At 39.9% G+C, this 16,924-nt stretch overlaps 1 protein-coding gene across 2 annotated transcripts in view; it reads left to right on the top strand.

Annotated features, from left to right (window-relative positions):
• The window catches only part of LOC142372066 (voltage-dependent T-type calcium channel subunit alpha-1I-like), a 184,505-nt gene extending 174,935 nt beyond the window's left edge, over positions 1 to 9,570 (top strand). For both annotated transcript variants that reach the window (XM_075454847.1, XM_075454846.1), the window contains exon 37: positions 155 to 9,570. In XM_075454847.1, coding sequence (XP_075310962.1) covers positions 155 to 886 — 732 coding nt within the window. In that variant the 3' untranslated portion in view covers positions 887 to 9,570. The remainder of the gene's footprint in view (positions 1 to 154) is intronic.
• Positions 9,571 to 16,924: the final 7,354 nt, after the last annotated feature.

The raw sequence follows: 16,924 nt of genomic DNA, 5'->3' as shown, positions 1-16,924 counted from the left end.
AGAGGTTTTACTCAGATTTAGCTGATTGGTAGCTGAAAATAATTAATTTATGAGATCAATACAATTAAAGTTGAAAGTTTTCACAAAGGAGGAGCGTTGAATTCGATGTGCTCACTTTCCTTTTCCACCCTCCCTTTCTCTTTATTTTCTTCAGTACCCGTCCCACAGTGACTCATCCCTTGCTACAGGCAGCTCTGAAGGTAGCCTTCAGACCACCCTGGAAGAAGGACTAAGCTTCAGCGTCTCTCCACCACAGAATCTGGAGTTGCCAATGCCGACAGCTACCTTACCACCCATGTGCCCTATCCCACAGTCTGAAGAGAGAACTACTATTTCCCCTGCAGTTCAAACCCTGAGGCCAAGGCCCACCCCCTCATCCACTTTATCCCTTCTGGCTACAAAGGGTCACCAACGCAGCCAGAGCAGTGGGCGAGGCAGCACTAGCCCAGGCTACACCCGTGAGGACTCTATTGACCCCTCAGACGAGGACCTGGGAATAGGCATTGGATCATCTATCGGTGGCTGTGGCTCCAGTCAAACGGGCAATAGTGAACACTTGTCAGAGGCACTGAGCAGCTTGTCACTGACATCACTGCTCTCTCCCAGCTCCCTCATGTACCCAGGAGGGGCAGTCAAGAAGTGCAATAGCACAGGCAGCCTGGACAATGGGGGGATGCTTATGTCTTCTCGGGGCAGGGAGGGCCGTAGGGAAATTATGGGCCTGGAGCTTATGGACCCCCAAGGCTTCTTGGCAAACCCCTGGACAAGGGTATTAGTAGATCCAAGAAGAGGAGAGGGAAGAGGGGAAATAGAAGTTGGAGAGCCGGGTTTGAAAGGGAAGAGCTCAAGCCAAACAACAGTAGGGCCTTGTCGAAAAAACAGATGAAATCTACTGTTCACTTTTTGTCTTTCCATTCTTTGGTACTAAACCCATTGCTGTCCCTCTCACTCTCTCTGCTTCATCAGTGAGACAGAGGTTTGATGACATATGATATCCTGTATTCCAAAATCAAACACCCATCTTGCCCCCTCACCTTCTTTATTTACATTTATGACAAGCCCATATCCAGTTTACGCTTTGTAGGGGATTGGTCTTGGTTATGGTTTCATGATGAGGAAGGGGCCTGCAGAGTTGAGGCCCAAGGGCTGAAGACAGGCCCGTCTACCCTCCAAGGGGCGGTAGTCCTGGAGGATGCATTTGAAGGTTCTGATCACACCAGACAACTAGGAGTCGTGTTCATATCAGTATGCCAATAAGGGAAAACACAAAGGAGCTCAAACTTAACGACACGACAAAGGGTCTTGATGTCACTCTACTGTAGTTTCCTTTTCTCTGTAACACCACAGTTCAGTGAGGCTGAAAATACAAAAATAGAAGTACCCAAACTCAGCATAGCTATCCATGCCAGTAAAGACTGTTTTCATTTGTTTACATTTTGGAGGCAGGGCAGAAAGTAATTTGGAGGAGGATCTATAATGTTGGAATATATCATAGCGGAAGGAAGACTGGGAATGGAAGAGGCAGGTCTTTTTTTTTTTTGGCCGGAAAAATAGAAAGCGGATATAATTCCCATCTGTTCTGGCAGACGGAAACAACAGGTCCTACTCACTCTGGCAAAGTCCCTTCTGCTGAGATCAGAGTAAAAATGTGAGGTGGAGGACAGTTCATAAATACGTGCTCATAGTGTTTGTGTGTGAGAGCACTGCCTCGGGTATCCAAGGCATGAATTAAATTGTTCTCATCGCTGCACCATACCTCAGTGTTTTTGAAACAAGAGATAGGTATTGACTTTGTGCATCTGTCAACTTGGTCTTCAATGGCAGTGGAAAATGAAAAGGAATTGAAAGATGGCGGGGGTATGACAGTGCATGGAGTGATTTTTGAAATTGGATATCTTTCTTTCCATCTCCAGCATCTCTCTCATTCAAGAACATGACAAAATGAAAGTGAAAGGTTGAATTGAGCTTAATAAACCTTGTCAGAAGTCGCAGCAATGTGTGCATGGGGCAAGTTTTGGAGCACTGATATGTTTCACAGCTAGTGAGACTTCAAGCACACTCCTTTTTAATTCCACTCCCTCTCACCATCGTCAAGGATTTAAGATGAATGGACAAAATCGCAGACGTTGCAAGGTTACCTTGGTTGCATGACAGGATTGCATTTAACCAAGATTTTTATCTATATACAGAGGTGTATCAAGATGTCAATGTTGGGTGATAACCATGTGATTTCTATTCCACTATTTTTGTAGAAAAGAGAATATAGGCACATTCAAGTGTTGCCGGTTAGTTTGTCTTGATTTAATTTAACCCATGCAGTGTCTTCGACTTGTTGTCTAGGACTTTTTGTCTGCCAGTGGCTTCCAGTTTTATAATATTTTTTTAAAGTAAGGACAGTGTATAAAACAACAGAGCAAAAAATTTCAAAAAACTTTGTGCGCTGAAGTGATTGTTCCCTGCCGCACATTTCTTTATGGGAACACTTGTTCCTCGTGGACTTTTTTTTTTTTTTCCAGAAGTGGAAGTATGACGACGACCAGAGATGGGAACAGCCATATTCACTTACCACATGGGGACAGTCTAGCTCTCAGACATACCTGCATACAGGGAGCTTTGTTTGCTTGCAGCCCTGTGGCTAAAAACAACGAACAGTATAAATCATGTCTATGAAAGCTTTAATTTGAGTGTTACATCATCACATATCTATTATGGGCACATTTGTGTTCCTCAAGCATGGATCTGGAATTGCAATACAGTATGCTTATTCTTGAAATGACACCTTGATACGCTCATCCTCTCTTCCCCATCTCTTGACACATAAAGTATGTTGTAGCAACTCTTTTCCACTTTATTGTTTGATATCAAAAGCTAACACTGTAACAAGGAACAAAGTGTTGCATCTCTAACGGAAACTAATTTTAGCTTCTGCCACTTGATGAATTACTTCATTCAAAAAAGGAGATACTTGTCCTTAAGCCTGATTTCTAGAGGTAGACTGTTGTATCCTTAGTGTTTTGAACATTACCCTACTTTTTAGTTTCTCAAAAAAGGAATAAGGTGATGTTAGAAAATCTGAGGGTTTGACCTCTTTTATCATGCAAAATCACTTTGATGACTATGGTTATTTGCATGGTGTTGGAAATTGATGAGTGAGACAGCTGTGTGTGTGTGTGTGTGTCGGGGGGTGGGTGGGTGGTTTTGTTTGTGAGTTTTTATGACTTCAGGTGAAGCAGCTGCCTTTTCCTGAAGTGTTTTGTTTGTCAGTGAGGATACCAGAGGTTTAAGGTTGAATTGGGGAAACACAAAGCAACCAAGGGCTGTTTTAGCGTCAAAGATATATCCTTTATCTTTCTGAGACAAATCCTTGTGTCAATGAATATGGCGTCAAAGTTTAAAACCTGACAACACAGCAATAAATGTTATATGTGTATGCCCTGAGTAATGATGTCAATGTGATTTTTATCTCCTCAGAATACAACAGTAGTCATTACTGTCTGTTCTTGCTTTGACTTCGCTGAGCTTACACCCATTCAGATAGCACCTCTGCCCTCTCGGAGACCAGTCAGAAAAGAGATGGGCTCCAATTGGATCACTTGAACAAATGAAGCTATTGTACTCAGGTTGGGGGGTAAAAACCACTATTAATATATATTTTTTTGAATAGCTGTAAAGTTGTGCTCAAACAGAATGCGAAGCAAATTTATTCTTCCTTTTGCCTTGCTTGATTCCCACAAATTTGACTGCTGGAGCGTTTTCGTGCTGTGTCTATACATTACTAACAGCAAGTGCACCAGACACGTGCTTGTATGATACCACTGAAAAAAGTGTGTGTTCGTACAGCGTGTGTGTCCCACAGCTCTTACACAGACTAATTTCAAAATTTACAATGAACTCAAGTTGTGTGTACCATTGGTAAGTCACTGAGACTTTTGTCTCTTGATTTCTTCTATATTCATAAGATGGAGTACAATAGAGCCACAAGGCAACCCACCACACAGAGTAGAATATTGCCATTTTACATTTCTAGAAAACATAGATATGAATAGCTCGGATAAATATGAAGGCTAATTATAGATATTATAAGGGAGAGACTTGCCGCTTAAAGAATCATAGATAGAAACCTACGGAGGAATTTTGCAAAACTATGGTAGTTGTACAATGTATGCCAAGGGTCCATATGATATTATAATAATATAATTATCTTACCTTGTCATGATAAAAGTCTACCACTCAGTTCAGAAACCCCGATGTCTAAAAGGGTTTTTAGAGTTTCAGAAATTAAAGTACTTTTACAAAGGCTTTTACAACCTTATTTTAGGACAAAATGACTAGCTTTTGTTCAGCAGTTTTTATCAAATATGACTTGTCCCAGTGACCGTTTAAATTGTTCTCTCCTATTCATTATACATACAAGCCTGTTTTGAAGATGGCTGTCATGTTACAAAGTTTTTCTACAAGGACACTGGCATAATGTCCACATCTCTCACATTGCCATTTTGTAATTTAAGCATATTATTCTGCATGACTATGTGCCTTATCAACCAGCTAATGAGCCCAAGGTTGGAGGGGTAGCAGTGGATTTAGCCACCAGACCAAATCACCAACCCTTTGTCCATGAGTCTCCAATTCAACTCCAATGTAACACAGCTGTTTTGTAGTTTTTCTTTAAGTACCATGGCTTCTGTCTTGTGTGAAACCCTGATTTCTTCTCTTAAGTTCTCTCTCACTCTTTGGTCAGATTTAAGTAAATAAGTCAAAGTCAAATACAGCCTTTCAATACTATGCTTGTTTCCTCACATAGAAGGAATTCACTATGTGTGACAAGGAGCTCTTTGGGCCGACAAACATTAAGATTATGCCTATCTATGTATTTGAGAAACATAAAATGGTGACATTTCACTCTGGCGAAAGTAACATAGCAAGAGCACAGATTTTTGGTATATATTCAACATGTCCAACTTTTCTGGATGTGATTTTGCTAAATTCATTCTGCCTTGAGCAAACATGTATTCATACAGTTGTGCCACCACAAAAATTTGCTTTGCCTTTAGTCTGAACACAACTTCAAGTGTTTGATTTACATTTGTACATATCTATGTATTTTAACCTGCATGTGTGCATTGCTGCCAATGACCTTGAATATATAATTAGTATGCATTTTAAAAAATGTACAAAGGAAAAGGGAATGCCCCATTGTTTTTTGACCACTGCTATGAAACCACTAAAAGTCAGTCTGACTCACAAAAAAATGTTTCCTTCCAGCACATGATTATGAAACCAGAAAATATTGCATTCCATGTAATGTTACAAACATGTAGTCTCCACACCTGTTCCATACATCATAGAGTATTCTTGGACATGACGGCAGGGGGAAAGAGGTTGAGTCAGATCTGTTCAAAAAGAAAGAAAGAGAAAGCTAGAGACAGGACAGGCACATGAGCTGGAAGTGTACAAAGCTGAATAGAGGAAAGCTAACGGACATTGTTAGAGGCTTAGGTGGTGAGATGCTGCAGGAGGAGGCAACTTCTCCAGACAGTTTGTCATCTGCAGTATTGCCCAGCGGAACTGTCAGAGCGAGAGAGCACATTAGGCATGCACGCTGAACTCAGAGGTGTTGTTTACCTCACACCCTCAACCAGCCAGCCCTCCACCTCATCTAACCTCTGGAAACCAATTCTCCCTCCAGGCCCCTGTCCTTCAAATGTCACCACAGGAAGGTGGAAAAGTGTGTATGGGTCTTCAAGACTTGGAGCGCATTTTTTTTTGTAACATTTCAGTTATCTGCAGGGTCTTTGAGGTACACCCCTGTGACCAAAGTCAAGCTTTTGGATTTGTTAACATCGTGAGAAAAAAATCAGTCATCATTGGCATGGCTTTGAATCTGCAGAGCTCCACCTACTGCCTAAGAAATGTCAGCCCCTATTTTCTACGAAAAGAAGATTATTGTGACTCCTTTACAGCTAATTTGACTGTGCTTTGAGAAATCGTTGGAATCAGAAGCTTATAAGCTAAAGGAGATATTAAAACCTATGTGGAGAGCTGCTTAGTTAGTTTTGCTCTTGTGACCAAGGTGGAAGACATGTTCTGTTTAAAGTTGTGATTTTTTAAGCCTTCGTGTCTCAATCAAAGATGCTAAATAAGGAGGAGGCTTGGACTCATTCATTTGGAGACATCAGTGTCTCATTAAAAATTCAAAAGGACATGGGTCTGCAGTGTTCATTTCTCAGCTAACTGCTTTGCTAACTTGACCCAAAAACAGCTGGATTTTGCCACTACACTAATTCTAAAGTCTGATACTCTTCCAGCCATTTATCCAGCTGACAGTGCCAGTATGAGAGGGCATGTCTGTCAACTAGTTAGTTTATTTATTTAATTTTGTTTCCTTGTCCCGTGTCTCTTGGTGCAAGTATCAGCTGCTGACAGGCGGCTGCTTCTCATTTGAAAAAAACGTACGAGTCTTAAGCTTAATGCGTGTGAGTTAGCAGCCTTGATCAATGTTTGCTCGTTGTTTTTATCAGCTACAAAACATGTCAGAGCTGAGAACAAGGTTTAGCGTACATTAGCTTCACATTACCTTCTGATAACTCTGTCAAGCCAAAGGCCCATATTATCCGTTGCTGTTATGTTTCTAATATCGTTGAAAGTAATAGGAAGTAAAGACATTACCATTCTGAAATAAACCTCATCCATTCGCATAACACCATGTCTGATTTAGCGTCCTCTTCTTGAGAACTGCTTTCTGCTTCAAATGTGTACGGCCATATTACCCCAGCATTGGCCTCAGGGCAGTCGTAGTCGACAGGGCAGGCCAGTATCATCTGCTTCTTTGTCATTTACAAGAAGAGGAACAATCCAAAGTTATACGCAAGCCATTTTCAGGTAATCGGACTATAAAATGTATGATTTTGAGGAGCAAATATTTAGGGGTTTGAGAACTGCTGGCGTGCCCTGCCATAAAAAGAATTGGGGAATTTTTACTCTGGTAACCTCCTTAAGTGCACTCTTGCGACATATACTTCAAATGGCAGGATTTAATTGATATCCTCCTGAGGCAACACATAGATCCCCGGAGACCTTTTGTCTCTTTTGGTACAAGAAATTGTTGGACTTTACTTGAAAACCTACTGGTTATGTCTCAGCCGTGACCTTTCTGCTCAATATTAAACATTTTAAAGCAATACTATGTAACATTTCTATCTTAAAATAACAGTTTGAAAAAAATTGTGCAGCTAGAATGAGTTTTAATATTACGATTGGCCTGTCTCCAATGCCCTTCGGGGGTCTGAGTTGGAATAACTGCGCTATGTAACTTTGCTGGACCGGCCCGGGAGCTGAGCGGAAGTACTTCGACTTGCTTTCTGGCACACCTACCGCCAAAACAAATAGACCCCTCTCATGCTCCCAGGTATAAGGCTAAGCAAGCGCAACATTGTCAGTACGATCATCATGGCAGAGGCACCGAAGAAACAGAAGAAGACGTTGACTGATGAAGCAAGGAAGAGAAAGAGATTTGCGACAGTATCTTAACCGTACATTACCTCCAAGCCTGTAGGGGGAGCTCCATAATGGGCTTTTTGAGAAGTTACATAGTATTGCTTTAATCTTACAGCGGCAGAGGGAGATCTCTTAAAAAGTGAAAATGGAAACAAATATCCCAAATGGATTAAGTTAAGGCTATTTAGTAGGGGGCGTGAAATAAATTAAAGTAGGTTAAAGCTTCTTCGCACTTAATGAGCCACATTAGCCAGTAGAATATCTTTGATGTGTTCAGAGATAACTTGACTGTCACCTCAAGCAAGTAACATAGACAGTAATTTGTTGACTATATAATGCTCAGGGGAAATATACCTGAAGGGTCATTGAGTAGTGTGGAAATTTCTATGGGGCTATGTTGCTGCAAGATTTTCTTTAAATTACTGAAAAACTAAGATAACAAATGCCATTATATTCCCTAATGTAGTTATATAGGTTTATTAATGAGACTGAAGGTCTTAACTCAGCTTCCCTTAATTTATCTATTTACTTAACTGTATCACCCTGAAAACTTTACTCACAGACCACACTTGAGTCCTTCCTAACAGAAACACACACATGTACTGGGCTGTGTTGAAACCAGCTCCTGTCAGCTGTCATGGCTAACTGCCCAGGGAGTTATCCAGACCCACTGATTGTATCACAGTCTCAAGGGAAAGAGCTAGATAAAGCAGGTTGTGTGGGTGGCACAACAAAAGGATGAATAAAGTGCCTGTGAAAGGAGCTGACTGTATAAGATTAGAGAAAATGATTTTCAATCTCTAGGCAATACTTAAGCTTTATAAATGTTACCTGATCAGAAGATTTTTTTTTCCTTTTGAACGTCTCTTTATTTGTGCCTCCTTTCAGTATGTCTTCTCTTTTCCATTGCCATCAACTCTCACCCTTCACTCTTTCTTTATGACTTCAGAGGATGAATTAAGCAGGTACAGTATCAGCAACCCTCTTTGTATGCACTAAATTCTAATAGGAACTTTGTGCCCTTTATGAACTGTCAAATAATTTGCATCAGCCCTCATGTGTGTTTATTCTTTCCATCTTCTCCTGCGCACGCACACCAACTACTGTAAAAAGATCCACTCCTGTGTTGCACTCAACATGACTCTCCAAGGAAGTGTGCCTGTCAGTGCTAATGACTGAAGCTTGTCCCTTAACAACCTGCAATTTCTCCTTCTGACTCTCTACTCTCGATTTTTTTTGTGCTTCTTCTCTGCAACTTACAGCCATTAGTTGAGAACAAGAGGCTGTGACGGCGGAAACTGTGGGATTGGGAGCAGTGCTGACACTGCTACTTTCAGCCTTGTTGCACCTTCATCATAATGGATGATTGACTGGCTCTCTAAACATCTGGCCTGCTGTTCTGTAAGATAACAAAAAATAATACAGCAATGCTGCTGAGTGACTGGTTTGTGCTTTGAAAGATTTATTCAAAGCAAGCCCCAACAGTTCAGTCACACAGGATGGTGGCGACGTGTTTTCAACAGCTGGGTTTAAAAAAAACTTTGTGGTTTCCCTTAACATGAAAACCAGTTTGAGAGTTGACAAAACCTCAGCATTCCAAATATTGTATTTTTCTGTAGAATGATTTGTTGGGTGGGAGAGGACAAGTCTGATGTTGTCAAAAGATTTATAGTTGTGTTCATTGTCGATTCCACTGAAACAATAAACAATGCTAAAAAGATGCCATGAAAATTCGTAGGAAGATATGGGATAATCTGATTTTGTGATAACAATGCACAGTATGATGAAACTTCACAATAAAAACCATCAATTGAAATTAAGATTAACATCTGTTTCACATCTGGAGAGTACAACTGACCATGTTCTACTGGCACTAATAGTATTGTGACTGCTTTCACTTCCCAGAGTTCTTTGCAGGATCTGACTGAAACTTTAGCAGAAGATTGGAGGAGCAGCAGAGAGTAATTTTCTCTCCTTTGAACTAAAGTTAATCCCATAAGATACAATGACTTACTGCAGTTCAGTCTTCCCGATTAGCATCCTTCTTCACGTGTGTGTTTGAGTGAGAGAAAGTAAAAAATTAGCCATGATCAAGTCATGCCTAGAACCTTAAGAAGGTAAGCAGGTGCTGAATGGTGTGCAAGCAAAAATACATTATCTCTCCAGATAACTTACAGAATCTTTGCTGAATTTATAATACAATCAACTCAGCTCAGTAGCAAGCTAATTCTAGAATTTATACTCCAAATAGTGGAGGATCCACAAGAACAAAAGAAGCAGTTTTTATCCATGCAGTTTATTTACCTGAAAATTGATAAATCAATAAACTACACATCGACCCACTCTCTTTCACTGACTGGGGAGAAGCCATTGAGTCAAGGTGTTTGAAAATGTCAGAGGTGCTCAGTGGGTTTACTTAAAAGTTTTTGAATTTAATAGCTGTTGCATCTTGAAAAGCTTCCCCTCTTACACATGGATCTTGATGTTAAGGGCTGTTGGCTGAAGACTCTCAACCACACTGAGCTGTGAGCCCATCAAGAGTGACAATAAGAGGCAGAACATCAGCTTGAAGTAAGATGCACTCAAATTTGCCTAATGCACGACACAAGGTTGCAGTTAAGGGCAAGCTACAAAGAGACTCATGAATTTTAAAGAATCTTGCCAGAATATACGTAATGTGCCGAAAATGTATTCAGAACCAGAGCTGCATTGCAATAACAGGAACCGTTCAACATGTCCATGAAGATATTTATGAAGCATGACATATATTTATTTTTTTTGTCATTTTATAAAGAGACAAGTTCAAAATTCAAGGAAAAGCCTGAACCTTTTACACGTGCATTGAAGTGAACTGGTGCCTCTGTGGGCTTTTTGTGATGAGTTTGTTGTCACCTTTATATCCAGATGAGAGTGGTCTCTTCCAGGATGACGATGTCGCCAACCATAGCGTGAAAAATGATGTGTGTCATATGCCAATCCCACACTCCTCAGATCTTATGCCAGTGAACGCTTGTAGGAGACGCTGAACTGAATGGTTAGACAGCGTTCTTTGCCATCATCATTAACAACACATGAAGAAATAACTCTTGAAAAAATGGTGTTCGGCTCTTTCAGTGGAGTTCTAGAGACTTGCAGAATTACTCTGTATGTTTAAATGTAGTTATCAGAAATGGAGGAAGTAGGCTATGTCCGACTCTGCAAAGACAGGCGGTGATACGCCCCCTGTTAGCTTGTTGGTACTGGGCTTTTTCCAGCTGACCTAGACCCATAAACCAAAAACCTGACAAACTATTAATCTGTCAGCAAATTGATACCTTTTCAAGCAGTAACTTAGACAGTTTTACAGCTCTGTTCATTCTGTTCATACTATATGTTTTCCTTATTTAACAAACGAGATGGGTGCTATTCTTTTCTGTTTGTTCTCTGTTGTTGCTGGCTTCTTCTTCTGTGGTCTAGCTTTTTCTGGTCCTTTCAGGTCAAAGATCATGACATATGTACATATGCTATTTTTCAACTCCTGATTGCATTATCTCGGTGTGTCAGTCCAACTTTGAGGAAATAAATGTTCTGAATGCCAACGTGCAACGATATATTCTGGCAGAAAATGAGGACCGTTTAACTTGTAAAGCATTCAGTCACTGTGTTGCCAAGTGCGAGGGAAAATGAATAAATATACAAAACATAATCTGTCATGATTCAATTTTAAGATTTAAAGAAGATTTATCTACGTTGTTATTCTATATTTCCTTTTCATCCATCTTCCAACCATTTGGAGATGGCAGCCAATCAGATTTGCTCTGTAAATCCTACTATGGCTGAATGAGAATACGGCTTTGAATCTTAATATTGAATACAGAGAGAAAAGGAAATTATCCTGATACAGGTAAAGTAAAGACACAAAATGGGCTCCATCTTGCGTGTTACCTTAAAGATATGGCTCAGTTTAAGAGTACTTTTTACATTTAGGGAGTTAAGACATCGAGGTGAAACGCCGGTGCTTACATACCACACTTGTTAAATGTGAATATGTGACGCTCTTATTATAATATGGAATGTTGTATAGGTTCAGCCAATCAATCACTTGTATGTGATAAGGCGTGTGATGTAAGCACGCAGATGTGCAGTTCGGATCAAGCATGAACAGAGAGAGGTCATGCTGAAATTCAGCTCCGTGATTATCAATAAAATAAGAAAACCGTGAAACTCCGCTCCGCTCAACTTTCGTCACGTAGGTTAAATCTGCTGCAAGTAAGATGAACACCTTAACAACACTAATAGGTTACAAAGATGCTTATTAGAAGATGGATTTTTGCTGTTTGGCTGCATCTGCGTTTGAATACCACTGAGTATTATCACTTTTCCTCGAACTGTCAGTGTACAGTTCATAGATGTGTTTCAGTGTTAAGCCAACCAGCTCCCTCTAAATCTCATTCTTATACGTCTTTTTTTTTTCCACATCTCTATCATCTCCAATATCACTGCAATTAGTCGCTCTGCTGAGCATGAAGACACTCATAGCTTGTATTTCTCCCCTCCACTGGAGAGTTATTTTCCCCATTTACCTAACAGTCTCTAACAGAGTGAGAGCGTACAGGTATGTGTAAGACAGAGAGTCAGCCAATTTTGCTGCAAATGGAATTGTGAGCAGCCGTTGATTGTCAAAGTGTTTTTTGTTTTTGTTCAAGCTTGGATCAAGAACCTGCCAGAGCTTTTCGGTAGCAAATGTTGTCATTTGTCCTTGCTGCGTCTGGGTCTGTCCTCAAATACAGCAACATTATCGCTGACAGACAGAGCGAGTTTAGAGAGAAAGACAGAGACACAGAGGGGCAGGCGGACAGAATCATGCAAAGAGCAGCTGGAAAGATGAATGAGGTTGAATCAAACTAGAGAAAGCACAAAAGAAGGGCGCCAAAAAAATTCCAGAAAACACCAGCGAAGCAAAGTAAAGCAGAGCGTGTATTTTTGCCAAACTGCAAACTTTGCTGGCAGATGGAAAAAAAAGCCAATTTTAGCTTCTGAACATATGCTGTATATCCACAGGAGCTCGGGAAGTGAAACTGAAGCCAGCACTTCATGTACAGGATGTATCCATGTTGGAATTACACTTTCCCATGTCTGCGTTCACAAACAAACAGGGTAAAAGTTAAAGTACAGAGGGCAGGAGAGGGGAGCAAGAGGGAAAAAGTTGACCAAAAAAGAAACGGTGAGGCACAAGAGAACATTATTTACTGATCCGTTCCAGACCTGCCTCCAACTTAGAGGCAGACAAAAAATCCACAGATCTTGTTCTTTGTAAAAAAGTATATATCAAAGAGTTAGATTGTGGCAAGTTAGACATTTCAATAGATATTCTGAAAGGCTAAACTGTTTAGTATGAACTCCCATCTTTATGCTACATTTACTTAAACTAAGTTTACATTAAAATTGAAAAAAACATATGGTCTAAACCAGATAATGTGATTGAGAATCAAATACTCACTGCATGTATGCATTCAGTGTATGAAAACTGGCCTGGGTGCCGGACCCATTTTGTTAAGTTGTCTAGTATACTGGAACACTTAGTTGAGATGGTTTGTGTCTATAAAAAGGACATACATGTGGATACATGTTTTGTCCACTCATCAGGTAATCTCAACAGTTTGCAGGAGCTGATCCACTCCATGTCAAAGTCTGATGTATTACTAGGTAACTGGATGTACTCGCTCTAAGATGTGCCATGCACGCTTGTGTTTTATTTAGTTGCATAAGCATGAACGAAGCGGAAAGTGCATTCAAATGAGTGGTTATGTAGCACTTTTGATGTTTGTGGCTTTGATGCTGATGTTGAGGCAAGGGAGATGAGGAGAGGGTAGATTCTAATGGGCACAGGGAGACAAAAAGAGGAAAGATCTGATGCAAGGCTGCTTTCAGAAGATGAATTTATAATATGATTGGCACCAAGGCACTGAGATCAATCACGAAACATGAGTTCAGATGGTTTATTTTCTTTCTTGTTTTTCCATTATTGGTTACATTGTTGGATCAGCTTCATCACAAGAATACACTCTAAGGGTTACTGGGCAGCTCAATGGGAAGCTGTATTTAGAATACAAATATTAAGTGTATATCAGACACACTAATATACACAAGAAAGCAAATGACAAAGGGCAAACTGATTGATAGAATAAAAAAAGATTTTACATATGTGGAGTCATTTGTGTGTGAGACAGAAGCCTGTATTTGCTTGGCACAACACACTGTAGGAATAAATTCAGAATAGATTCATGGTGAGATGGCATACAGGGAACATGAGACGAGGAATTGGGTTTCACAGAGACAATATCCCCTTGTATGTTCTCCTGCTCCTTTTAGCTGAAACTACTCAACCTTTACACTAGTGCACCAATTTCCCTGCTTTATAGCGTGTTTCTTTTTTAGTTCCACTTATTCAGATTGGAGTAGCAAAACAAACATAGCTGGAACTGAAATTCTAACTAAAAGCGTAAATGACACATTCATCTTATTCCAATTTCAGAGTGTGGTTGCAACAGAGATGGAGATGAACCTTCACTCATCTGTTTGAGGGGAAACACTTGGATGGCACCTCGCCTTAAGAACCAAATTATGTGAGGAAATGAAAAGTGCTGTTAAACATTGTCCAAATTATCATAATATGTCGCCACAAAATGTGATTTCGTACCTTGAGAGCAGCAGTTTGAAAAACATCCAACAGATATTTTCTCTCTCGCGCTCTTTGGAGCAACTGCTGCAGAAAAATAAATAACACAGTCACTCATTTGCTTCTGCCACAAAAAGCAAACCCGCTTTATTTTGATTGAAATTCATTCCCATCCAATAAAATCCAATTTGGCATTCCAAATAGTCTCTTTCTTAATTTAGGCATGGCAGGGTGACAGATTGGTTCTTGGACAGTGTGTTTTATTAGTTGCTTGGTCCCAAGTGACACTGTAGACTAATTTGCTTGGTTTATTAGTTTTACAAGAGCTGGCAGTGTTTCGTGTGACGCCGTTCACTATCTTGAGGGGATGGATCGAGTTGCTTATCCATTGTTCATATTTCCTCCCTGTTTTGTGGCAGATGTCCAATATCCTCAACGTGCAGTCCACTATGAAATAGATGTTCGTTCTATTTGCTGTTGTGTACACTTGGGGAAGATGCTGGAAATTACGAGGTGGTTTGGTGAACATATTTGTGTAATTGCACCACTCTCCAATGACAGTTTGCATCCATATGTTGTTCAAGTTTAATGTGATGTTAAGATACAGCAATGATAACTATTGACTTGGGAGCGCCTACACCGTTGAAACTTTTAACAAGAAATAGGTTTTTTAAAACACATGTCTATATATGCGTTGCAATAAAACATATAACTGTTCTAGTATCAGAGTTTTGTTGACTTTAACATATCTGCAGTTGCATAGAGGGAGGGACAGTGGCCAATCTGTGAGTTCAACAATGAGAAATATGCCTCCAGAAGTTTTTATGGTGAAAATATTGAAAATGTAAATGCACAAGAACATGAGAGACCACAGACTTGTAATTGTGAGCCTTAAAGCGTAAAAAAGACTGGGAAAGTACAAGGACTAGAAGAGATACAATCCATCTGTGAGAAATAAATCTGTGGTGTAGAACCGTTAGAGAACTGAGCTGTTGTGCTACCGAATTAGTGACCTTAGTTATTTGTTGTCAATGTTTATTTCATGGTACTGTAAAGTTTGCCACAGCATATCAGAGCATTAAAAACAACTTGGTGGGTGTTTTCTTCTGCAGTGTTTAGTAGGACCAAAAATTGGACCAAATGCCAAAGGATCAGCTGAAAGGCTAGTAATCATATCACACGCTGTACCACAAACTGAAGCTACGTTTATGATGCCAGAGACGTCTAAGAAGATGTGTAAATCAAGAGGGACATCATGGAAAAAAAAAAAAAAAACTATTAAATTAGAAAACGAGACTTACAACGCACAGGTTCCATCTCTGTCAGGCTTTATCTCAGCACTCTGTCACCATTGAGCCCCTTGTCTAGGATGTCGTTGTCGTGACAGCCTGAAGCTGCAAGGAATGAACTATTATCTGCTATCAGTCTCACACAGTTCCGGCTTCTACATCCCACCTGATCTCCATAAAATCTCCAAGTAAATAATCCTCCTATCTAAAACGATTGTCACAAATGGTCATGTTTGTTGTTACAGCTACATCAATGAGGTACTTTTTCTCCACCTGTATAAAATAAATCCGGGTAGGAAATGCAAATGTTAACTCGTTTGTTTTGTTTTGTTTTTTGATAAATAGAATATAAGATAAAATAAACTATTGACTGTGGTTTATGCAGCCTGCATTAACAAAGTATTCGATGGTGGAACAAAATATCCGCGAAAAGACCAGTTAGCTTTGTCACAGCTAAAAAAAAAGAAAAGACACTACGTTGCGTAAAATGACACGCAGGGGAAAAGGCAGGTTTTTCTTCCGATTTTCTACATTTATGTCACAGTTAAAACATTAAACTGACTAGTTGCTTTACAAATAAATATATTGAGAAATATTATGAACATACTTTTTAAAAAACACGAGCCATCTAATTGCAATTAGATTTGTGTCACCACACAGTCTTTGTCAAGGGGGGAGATATTTAAAACTAAAGCAGATGTTCCAAATCCGCACTATATTCACACTCCATTGTGTACATAACACATTTAATTTTATTTTATCCCTTTTTGGTTTTCTGGCAGCAGCAAACTGTTTAATCTAATAGTAATACCCTGCTTACCAAGCCTACACAGGCTATCCTGGGGAAACACTGAGTAAATGCAGTGCTGTAGGTACAGCATAATGTAATGATAGTGGTGAAAAAAGTCAATTAGGAGGTTCTAGTTGTTTTTCTCATGAATAAAATAGCTGATTAAAGATTAATAATTTTCTTATGAAATAAGAAAATAAGTGCTGTAATGTGCTGTCAAATATAAAGCAAGTTCTGGAAGCTATGGAGCAATTAGCATAAAACCTAGCAGAAGCAAGTGTTATGTGTATGAGGTAGCACATGTGCAGTATACCTGTATGTGTGTGTGTTTGTGTGTAGCATTATAGAGTGGACCTGCTCCTGCAGGTTTTAAGGTGAGAGTCGGGTGTTTTGTCAGTCGGCGCTGAGTTTTCCATTTCAGTGCACATCAGTGCAAATGTCAGTACTCGTCGACTTCAGTATCCAAAAACACACACAAACACAACTGACTTCCAACCTAACGCACACACCCATGGACACAAATAATCCATTTCTTGTATACTATGCCTCAGAAGCCGTACTCTGCTGGTTGCAGTTGTGACATCACAGCCTTGTCTAGCCACTCATATGCTAAAGGCATTTATTCTAATATTTGCTGTTTGGGTCATCTCACATGCAAATTACTCATATGATCTCCTACCTAAACCGCCTATG

This window comes from Odontesthes bonariensis, chromosome 21 (genome assembly GCF_027942865.1).
Source record: "Odontesthes bonariensis isolate fOdoBon6 chromosome 21, fOdoBon6.hap1, whole genome shotgun sequence".
Classification (NCBI taxonomy): domain Eukaryota; kingdom Metazoa; phylum Chordata; class Actinopteri; order Atheriniformes; family Atherinopsidae; genus Odontesthes; species Odontesthes bonariensis.
Note: the sequence above shows the minus strand (reverse complement) of the source record. Positions and strands in the feature narration are given on the sequence as shown.